This window comes from Dasypus novemcinctus, chromosome 2, assembly GCF_030445035.2.
Source record: "Dasypus novemcinctus isolate mDasNov1 chromosome 2, mDasNov1.1.hap2, whole genome shotgun sequence".
Lineage (NCBI taxonomy): Eukaryota > Metazoa > Chordata > Mammalia > Cingulata > Dasypodidae > Dasypus > Dasypus novemcinctus.
In genome coordinates, this window is record NC_080674.1 from 190455387 (window position 1) to 190465714 (window position 10328).

Here is a 10328-nt window from a genome sequence, read left to right on the forward strand (position 1 = left end):
TGGCGGCATCCGCGCCTACGTCTGTGGGAGCATGAGGCATCCAGGATGGTTTCCCTTGGAGCCTGGTCATTGACGGGGTGGGAGGGAGACTCACTTTCCACTGGACTCCCGTGTGCCTGACTGAGGGGTTTTGTTATTCCTGATGAGTTAACTTTTAATTTGGAAATAACCTCAAAACTTCCAGGATACTTGCAAAAATAATATAAAACCCTACAGAGAACTCAATTTACCCCTACCCCATATACCCAGATGCACCAGCTGTTACGTTTTGCACATTTACTGTACCATCCACCCACCCATCCTTCTATCCATCTACCCACCCATCCATCCATCCATCCATCCATCCTATCTATCCATCCACCCATCCATCCATCCTTCATCCATCCACCCATCCACCCGTCCATCCACCTGTCCGTCCATCCATCCATCCATCCGTCCATCCGTCCATCCACCTGTCCATCCATCCATCCATCCATCCTTCTATCCATCCACCCACCCATCCATCCATCCATCCATCCACCTGTCCATCCATCCGTCCACCTGCCCATCCTTCTATCCATCCATCCACCCGTCCATCCATCCATCCATCCGTGTGTCTATTTCCCTTTGTCTTTAACATCTGTCTGTATTTTCTAAACATTTGAGAGTGGATTGTATACATCATGCTCCTTGAAGGCTTAATACTTCCATATGTCTTTCCTAAGAACAAGAATATTCGCTTACATAACCACCTTACTTACTGAATTTTCACCCTGAATATGAGTCAAAAAAGTAACGAATGGCCAGCGTTCATCATGTTCGCCGTTGCCTTGACAACCAGCATCACTCCCTGTTCCAATAAGTGGGTGCTGGCAGTTGTCAGGGAAATTGGGGGCTGGGGGGCTGGGGGGACAAGGACTTTGTGCAGGACCCAGGAGGCCTGTTTGCTTTGAGTCTAGAATCACGTGGTTTCTCCTGTCCTCTCTCTTCCTTGCTCTCGGGGCCCAGCTCTGAGCCCAGAAGAGGCCGAGTCCGCCCTGGAGGCGACCCATTACTTCACCGAGGACAGCTCCTCAGAAGGTGAGCCGCTGCTGGAACCCCGACTCTCCTGCCCAGGCCCCGTCTGGCCTTTGGCGCCCACAGAGGTGGCCTGCAGCCGTGCGCCTGGGCCCCGGGAGCATGCTGCATTCGGGGTGCCCCCCTCCCCCGGAAGGGCTGTGCTTCCCGGGCCCTGCCCACGAGTCCTGGGAAAGCCGGCTCTCTCCGGGGGGCGGGGGCAGCGCAGCACTCCCTCCCTGAGCCGGGCGGTCCTGCGAGGGTGTTCTCACTCCTCTTTCTCTGTGTCTCTTCTCCCTGGACCTCTGCTCTTCCTCCCCCCGCCCTCCGTTTCCTCTCCGCTCTCCCTTCCAGCATCTCCTCTGGCCTCAGATCTGGATCTTTTCCTGCCCTGGGAGGCTCAAGGTCAGTCCCCTGGGAGGGAGGGTCCCCTCTGCACTGGGCTGGCCCAGAGCCCAGGGGTTTATCTCCTAACACACACACAGCGCCGGGTCAGAAAGCCTCGGAAGCGTTTTGTCCCAGGGCCCCTCCTGGAGCTTCCCCCGTGTGGGCGAGTCCTGAGGAGGAACAGGATCCCAGCCACTCCCCCTGTGCTTGGTGTTAGGTGGGGGCGCTTATAGCACAGTGGAGCGTGGCTCAGGCTTTAGGGCCTCAGCTCCACCGCCACAGGCCAAGGTCATCTTGACGTCCTGTTCCCCAGAAAAAATGCAAAACCACTATCGTTGCAATGCCATGGCACAGACAAAGCCTGGGCGCGGAAATGCTGGAGGAGAATGGTAGATGCTTGCTTTGGGAAAGGTCTTAAGGTTCCACATGTATTTCCATGAAGGAGAAATACACGTGCTGAGTGACTGCTGAAACACAGCCCTGTCCTCCGTTTCAAGCCCTTTGGGCACTTCTGCGCCAGGTGCGGAGGGTGCCCTGGGCCCTGGCTTCTTGGCCTCTGAGCTGCTGATGTGCAATGCACCCAGAAAACCGTCACTCTGCCCTGTAATTTCCCATGGGAAAAGAGAAAACAGTGACTATCGAGGTTTCCATAGCAATGGGTATTTACAGTCAAGGGCTTACTTGAATTTGGATATTATATCTGAGGACCTTTATTTCAACTTACAAACTCAAAGTAGCAGCCGCACCTTCTCCCCTTACAGTCAGAACCCCAGGTGAGTTGGGGATCCTTTAGGTTTGTCCCCGGCGTTCCTGGGAACAGCCAGGGAATGGTGGTGCCAAGCCGTGTCCCCAGACCCCAGGGAGCCCCCAGGCAAGGACTGCGGGGTCCAGTCCACAGTGAGAAGCCCAAGCCTCAGCGCTCCCTCAGTTCATGGTCACACGGCAGCCGGTTAGTGCCAGCTCCAGCAAGCCTGCTACCTTAAGAAGCACAGTCCTCGGAGCAGATGTGGCTCGAGTGGTTGAGCGCCTGCTTCCCACATGGGAGGTCCCGGGTTCCATTCCCAGTGCCTCCTAAAAAAAAAAACAACAAGCAAACAAATGGGAAAACAACTCGGGAGCCGGTGCGGCTCTGTGGTTGAGCACCGGCTTCCCACACACGAGGTCCTGGTTCAATCTCCGGTCCTGGTACCTCAAAAAAAAGACAGACAGACAGTGCTAAGCTAAGCTAGTACAAGATTTGTACACTACAGAATTCCTCCATCAACAGACCTGGCAGTTGCAGGTCAAAGTGGATATGAGGACTTTTGAGAGCTTTACCTTTTTCAGCAAAAACTAGAAATCCTTGGCTCTCAGGCTGCTCCTCCAGAACGTCATCCTTGTTCACTTAAAGAACACTGTTCCTTGTCCACCTCTGCAGTAGAGCAGCTGCCCTGATAAGCGCTATCATCTGTAGTGCCGCTTTGTTTCCCTAAAACGGTATCAATAAAACCAAATAATTTACTAATAAAGATAGTTTTTTTAAAAAGTGGTATTCCTTTAGCAAAGAGGAAGTGAGAGTTCAGTGGCTTTTTTTTTAATGTAATCAGGCGAGAAAACACCCACACAGCTTGCTGGGCTGCTGCTGGGGGGCAGGACTGGTGGAGGACCTGCGCTGACTGCAGCCCCCACAAGGACCCACGCGGGGTCCGGTTCCGCAGGAAATCCCCAGCTCAGGCCTCTCAGGGCCCTCCTTGGCTTGGATTCCTCCCTAAGAAGAATGTTCTCCATGTTCTTTTTATCTTCCCAGAAGCACTGCAGCAGGAAGAACGAGAGGGAGCTGGAAACGAAGAGGTCCAAGAGAAAGGAGGAGGTGAAAGCCGCTCTCCAGCTGGTGCTGTTAGAGACCCCAGCCGCCCCGTGGGAGAGCCCCCTGCCCAGGGGAGCTGGCAGGCCTGGTGCTCTGGCTCCCCGGCTATCTGCCTGTGGAAAGGGCCGAAGCCGTGTGGCAGATGGCCCCTGTTCACCAGCCGCCCACAGGAGGCGCTGTTCTCGCTCAGCCCCAGCCGTCACAGCACCCGTCCCGGGGGTGGGGTCTGCTCTCCGCCAGGACCCTCTTAGGGCCTGGCGGGCGTCTTGCCACTCACGCCATCCACACTAAGCCTTCTGAGCGGTTTTGTCACTGTTTCAGGGAGGACAGGTTTGGGTGCATCGGTATCAGCTTAGGTCAAACCTATTTCTGCCTAACTCCAGGGAGACCTATGGGTGTTCTAGGTGCTTCTCTCCATCACCATCTCCCAGTGCTGCAGCTCTTCATAATAGGGCCTGGGTCACTCGTACCAAACAGAAAACATCCAAATCCACCCAGGTCCTGCTACTGGTCCCCAAATGAACCGTGGCCCTCCCAGACTGATCTGGTCTTTGTTTTTCTGATCTCGCAGAGGAGAAAGGGACCAGCCCCCCAGACTATCGGCACTACCTTCGGATGTGGGCCAAGGAGAAAGAGGCTCAGAAGGAGACCATTAAGGATCTTCCCAAGATGAGCCAGGTAGGGTCAGTCTGCGCCCGCCAGAGACGTTTCTGGAGAGCTCTCTCCAGACCAGCATCCAGCATCCCCACCCATCCACATTCCCAGCCATCTCCTATTGGGTGGGAATTCTCATCCCTCCCTCTAGAGCCTTTTAGTCCTTCTCGGTAGTCAGCGTTAATTCAAACAAAAGGCTCACGCTTCAGGGCCTCCTGCAGTGTCGTGCGCATGTGGTTACTACTTGTTCAGATTCAACCAACATCCACGAACCGGGGACACACAGGGAAAGGTGAGCCTCAGAGAGCCACTCACACACCCCCTCTATTAGTCAACCAAGGGGGTGCTGATGCACAACACCAAAAACTGGTTGGTTTTCATAAAGGGTGTTTATTTGGGGTAGGAGCTTACAGATACCAGGCCATAAAGCATAATTTACTTCCCTCACCAAAGTCTGTTTTCGCGTATTGGAGTGAGATGCCTGCCGACGTCTGTGAGGGTTCAGGCTTCCTGGTTCCTCCCTTCCAGGGTCTTGGTTCTCTCTGGGTTCAGGGTTCCTTTCTTCCCAGGGCTTGCTTCTTCCTGGGCTCAGGGTTCCTCACTTCCCAGGGCTGGCTTCTCTTTCCTCTGTGAGCTTACTTCCCGGGGCTCCAACTTAAGGCTTCAGCATCAAACTCCAACATCAAAACTCCAACATCAAAAACCCTCCAACTCTATTCTTTGCCATGCCTTGTATCTTTTATTATTTGCCATGCCTTTTATCGCCCAGCAAGGGGGGGATAAACCGCTAATGACATGGCCCAATCAAAGCCCTAATCATAACTTAATCATGCCCAGTAATAGACCAGATTACAAACATAATCCAATATCTCTTTTTGGAATTCATAACCACGTCAAACTGCTACACCACCTTCGCCCAAAAAGCATCTGCGGTGCCCCCAGCACAGCCCCTCCGCCCACGCAGCCTCACCCCATCCTCCAGGGCCGCGGTTCCCTTGCTGGTTCTCCGATGGGGAGCTTAGCGTCTCACCCACGGCCTCATGGCCCCAGAGTGGCAGGCCCCGGCCGCCAGCCCTCCCCACCGGGCCCTGCCCTGGCTTTGCCTAGGGGAGGACCCTCCAATCCGAGTACTCCCTCACCCACAGGCCTAACAGAACGGGGTGCCCCCTGAAGTGAGGCCTCATCCCATTCTGAGGCCAGACGGCCCAAACGAGGGTGGGGTTAAGTTCCTAGAAGTTCCCCCCACCACCCGCACACACCTCGCCTGCCCCTGTCGTCATCCCCGCAGCGAGCTGCACTAAAGGACAAAGTTGAAGCTGCTTCTGATTAGCCCGAGGCAAATTTAACAACAGGGATGAAGTACGTGTAGTAACTGGGTTCAGAAAGGCTTAACAGAAGCGTGTCTCTGCTACAGAACAAATGTAGCGACAGGGAGAGACTCCACATCAGTACCGCATTATCTCAATGCAGAAAGAAAGCTGGACCATTAAGTCCTTCTGAGGACTGTGTGACATTGGGCCAGCCACTTGCTCTCTCTGAGCCTCAGTTTCCTAATCTCTGAAATGGGCACAGGTTCGTGGAAATGGCAACCATGTCAACATCCCGACGCCAGCGAGAACTGCCAGCAGTCAGCCTGGCTGAATAGCAGGACAGTCCGCCCATCCCTGACCATCTCCCTGTTCTTTTGTTTTTGTTTTTTGTTCTCTAAACAAGGAACAGTTTATTGAGCTGTGCAAGACGCTTTACAACATGTTCAGCGAGGACGCCCTGGAGCAGGAGTTGTACCACGCTATCGCCACGGTGGCCAGCCTGCTCCTGCAGATCGGAGAGGTCGGGAAGAAGTTCTCGGCCCGGGCGGGAAGGACGCCCAGGGACGGTGCCAGTGGCGGAGAGCACGAAGCCGCCGCCGAGGGCCAGGAGCCCCCAGCGCCCCAGCCCCGTCAGGAGCCGGCACGGGAACCGCAGCCCCCAGCCGCAGGGGACCCCCAGGCCAGAGCCGGCGGGGACACCCACCCAGGGAAGGTGCCGCAGGAGAGCCAGCTGGTGGGCGAGGGCGGCAGCGGCGAGGGCCAGGGCTCCCCCTCCCAGCTTCTGTCGGACGACGAAACCAAAGACGACATGTCCATGTCTTCCTACTCGGTGGTCAGCTCGGGCTCGCTGCCGTGCGAGGACCTCGCGGACGACACGGTGCTGGTGGGCGCGGAGGATGGCAGCCCGGCGGCCCCCGCCCGCTGCGGGGGCGCCGTCGACACCGACTGGTGCATCTCCTTCGAGCAGATCCTGGCCTCCATCCTGACCGAGTCCGTGCTCGTGAACTTTTTCGAGAAGCGGGCAGACATTGGACTCAAGGTCAAGGACCAAAAGAAGGTAGAGAGGCAGTTCAGCACCTCCAGCGACCACGAGCAGCCCGGGCTGTCCGGCTGACCTCTGCCACCGAGACCGGCTCGGGACCCAGGTGCTGGGAGTGGGGGCTGACCTCCCTCGCTGCAGGCCTCCCTGTTTTCTCCTGAAAGATACGCCTCTCCAATTCTCCCCAAAGCAGTGAGTTGTCAGCAGAAGGGAAGCTGATGCAGACTCAGTGGCCTTAGACAGATTCCCCCAGGCCTGGATCTCCTGATGCCCAGTGGAGGCTGGCCAGCCGTTCCCAGTTCAGGGAAGAGGCTCGCTCCCCCACCCCTGCCAGCTCCCTCTCGGTCCAGTGGGACCCCACCTTGAGCCTGCGTCAGCCCCTGTGTAGCATTAGAGGTCCTCAGCTCTGCCTCTGCTTGCCCAGTGCCCCCTATGCCCTGTGTCCTGGCAAGTGTGGGCCTGATGTGGCCAGGCCACCCAGTGCCCTCCCTTCACAGGCAGTCCTGCAGCCACGTGGCCCGGGGTTCTTTCCTGCCACAGGGCATCAGGGTGGGGCTGTTGGCTTGTTTGGGCACCAAAATGGGTAAAACCTTCCAGGTGTTCTCCAGGAGCCCCTGAGCCAGAGGCTCTGTCAGGGGCCAAGAGAGGACTGAGGAACCCAGAGCAGAAAATGTGTATGGAAAAACCTTGGCGGGGGCTCACAGTGTTATTTTAAATGCCCTATCAGCTCATCATCCTCACCGTCAACTTTTAAAAAACACACCCCTCAGGCCCTGATCTACTTCCGTGTATCCACTTCAGTTTGCTAAAAATCACTCCGTGCTCAATGCCTTAATAAATCCTGGAAAGAAATAAGAACCACACTGTGTACAGAGCTTTAATAAATCCCCTTCACCACTGCTCAGGCCTCCTGGCATCTCCCCTGGGGGCGAATGGACACAGAGCAGACTTCGTCCCCCTCCCCATATGCCTGGGGAAAGGGAGGGGACAGTCCGGGGTCAGGGCCACCTGGGAGGGTGGGGGACTGGGAAGGTGCAGATTCAGGTGGGCAGGGCCTGTGCTGACCTGCAGCAGGGGAATCCCCAAGTCTGAGTGGGCTGGGGAGGCAGGTTCTGAGTGGGTGTTTTTAGTCTGCCAAAGGGCTGCCAGTGCAAAGTACCAGAAATGTGTGGGCTTTTATAAAGGGTATTTATTTGGGGTAAAAGCTTACAGTTCCAAGGCCATGAAAAGTCCAACTCAGGGCACAGTAAGAGGTGTTTTCTCACCCAAGTCAGCTGCCATGTGTTGAAACAAGATGGAAGATGGCGGGTGACCTCTGCCTGTTCTCTTCCTTCCCCTCCAGGCTGTGCCAGTCCTCCTAGAGCTCAGCTGAGGGCAGTCAGGCATAGAGTTTTTCTCCTACCAGGCCTCTTAGGCTCAGCTGCTCTGCTTTTGTCCCAATTTCAGCTAGAAGCTATTAGGCAAATGGCTCCTCTCTGCCCAGTGCCTCAGCTGTTTGAGCCTCTTCTGTCATGTGGCAGGATCAAAAATGGCAGAGAGGGAAGCGGCTGTGGCTCCATCAGCTGGGCCCCCGTCTACCATATGGGAGGCCCTGCGTTCATGTCCTGAGGCCTCCTTGTGAAGGCAGGCTCGCCTGCACACTGCGGAGAGCCGCCAGCCCACAAGCGCCACGGAGAGCTGACTCAGCAAGGTGATGCAACGAAAAAGGGAGACAAGCAAAAAACCAAAACACGGAAGAGCCCGCAGCGAATGGATACAGAGCAGAAAGCAAGCAAGCTGCAAGGGGAGAGGGGAAATAAATACAGACACAGAAGAACACACAGTGAATGGATACAGAGAGCAGACAGCAAGTAAAAAAGCCACAAAGAGGAGGATTTTAAAAAAATGGCAGACAGAAAAAAAAAAAATGGCAGAGTTCTCTTTTCCCAGGTCTGAATCTTTCTCTTTATTTTTATTTATATCAGACCCAGAAAGGGGGTGGAGGCTCAACATGAGTCACACCTCATTGATGTAGTCCAATCAAAAGCCCTAAGGTGATCTTACCAAGTAATCTTATCAAAAGCCCCTCAGCTGAATCTAAGGCAACCAAAAGACATCACACCTAGAGTAATAGATCACTTTAAAAACATAATTTTTCTCTTTCTGGAATTCATAAAATAATTTCAAACTGCCACAGTGGGTCTGGGTGGAAGAGGTGTTCCTTGGGACTGAGCTACAGCAAGCTGTCAGCCCTTGGGTTCAAGGAGCAGACACCTGTTTGCTTTCCAACTGGAGCTGATCATCTGTGGCCCCATATACAGGGCCCAATTCTCCTAAATGTTGTCTATTATTTTATATACATATATATATATATATATATATATGTATGTGTGTGTATATATATATGTATGAATATATATGTGTGTATATATATGTATGTGTGTGTGTGTATATATATGAACAGTTTTAGCAGTATAATTTATAGATGGTCCCAGTTTCCTAGGACTGATAGGACAAACACCACACGCTGGTTGGCTTAAGCAACAGATTGATCGTCTTGTGGGTTTTAGAGGCCAGGAGGACAAAATGAAGGTCTCCATAGACCTGCTTTCTCCCGGGGTCGTAGTGTCCTGGTGCTGGCTTGCCGCCATCCTTGGGGTTCCTTGGCTGCATCTCCACTTGCATCACATGGTGCCCTGCCTCATTCCCTGGCTTCTGACTTCTGCTGATTGGCTGTGTCTGAATTTCCTTGGCTTATAAGGATGCCGGGACTATGGCTTAAGGCCTACCCTGATTCAGTTTAGCCTCATCTAAGTAGGATCTTTGAAGATCCTATTCACAAATGACTCCAGACCCTAATAATAGCATCTTCAAAGGTCCTCTTTACAAATGGGTTCATACATTTGCACATTAAGACCTGAACAGTCCTGTGGGGGACATGATTCAATCCCCAACAAGACCATAAAATGACCTTGTTTTCCATTAGAATTCAGTGATTTTTAGTCAACTTACAGAGTTGTGCAGCCATCATAACCATCCAATCTCAGAACATTCCATCACCCCAGCAATGCCCATTTGCAGCCCCAATCAGTAATCTTTGTTTCCAGAATTTATGCCTATTTTTTTTTAAATAACAAATCTCTACATTTTACGGTATTCACAACCATTGTCACATCCTCATGCAGCAAAACATCAAGGAATTGAACAAACAACTGTGTTCTTTCTTTTAAAAAAAGACTAATAGATTAAACAATACAATTTTTCTGGTATTTCCACAAACTGACCACGTGCTTTTCCATAAAGTAATTTCAAAGTAAATGCCAAAGGGTTTATACCAAAAGGACTATGTTCTTAGGCCATAATGCAATTAAATAAGTATACACCTAAGAATCCCATACATTTGTCAACTTAAAATGTTAAATCGACTAATCAATTTAAAAAGATTTGAAATAACTTGGAATTTGGATAAATGCCTTAAATGCCATACAGCAGTATAAACTTGTGAATATCCCAAAGGAATTAAAATATAAAAAGGATCCTGTTTGTTTCACATAAAAGAACAACGAAATTGTACAATGTTTTCATTCAACCTGGGATGATATTAAAAATATTTAAGTCAGAATAATATAAATAATATGTGGATAATACAAATAAATATCTCAAATGTATTCTTTTTATTCTGGAAATAAATATGGATAATTGTATATTTTAAAACTTCTTACAAAGTGATATAAATTGTACCAAATCATCAAATCATGATAATTTCGAAGAACAAACAAGGAGGGGTGTGTGTAAGAGACAGAATTATAAAGGATTACAAGGTTATTGCAGAAAGGTGGGAAAATACAAAAAAGTAGAAAAATAGATATAAATTTTTTATTTTGAAATACTTTCAAATGTACAGGGCAGTTACAAAAATATTTCAAACCCCAGAGGAATCCAAAATGCCTCCACACCCCAGGTACATTTTTGCCCCATATCTATTTATCAACCCATTTTCTGAACACTTGAGTGTTGACTGTAGAGATCATGTTCCTTGAACTATTAATACTGTCACAAGCATTTCCTAAGAACAAGG

General features: G+C 51.6%; 1 protein-coding gene across 3 annotated transcripts in view; it reads left to right on the plus strand.

The window, feature by feature from the left end:
* The window catches only part of TBC1D9B (TBC1 domain family member 9B), a 47861-nt gene extending 40732 nt beyond the window's left edge, over positions 1–7129 (plus strand). For 2 of the 3 annotated variants that reach the window (XM_058283275.2, XM_071211230.1), the window contains exons 18-22: positions 988–1059; positions 1390–1440; positions 3209–3271; positions 3840–3946; positions 5636–7129. In XM_058283275.2, coding sequence (XP_058139258.1) covers positions 988–1059; positions 1390–1440; positions 3209–3271; positions 3840–3946; positions 5636–6346 — 1004 coding nt within the window. In that variant the 3' untranslated portion in view covers positions 6347–7129. The remainder of the gene's footprint in view (positions 1–987; positions 1060–1389; positions 1441–3208; positions 3272–3839; positions 3947–5635) is intronic. The other variant, XM_058283280.2, reaches the window with a different exon arrangement.
* Positions 7130–10328: the final 3199 nt, after the last annotated feature.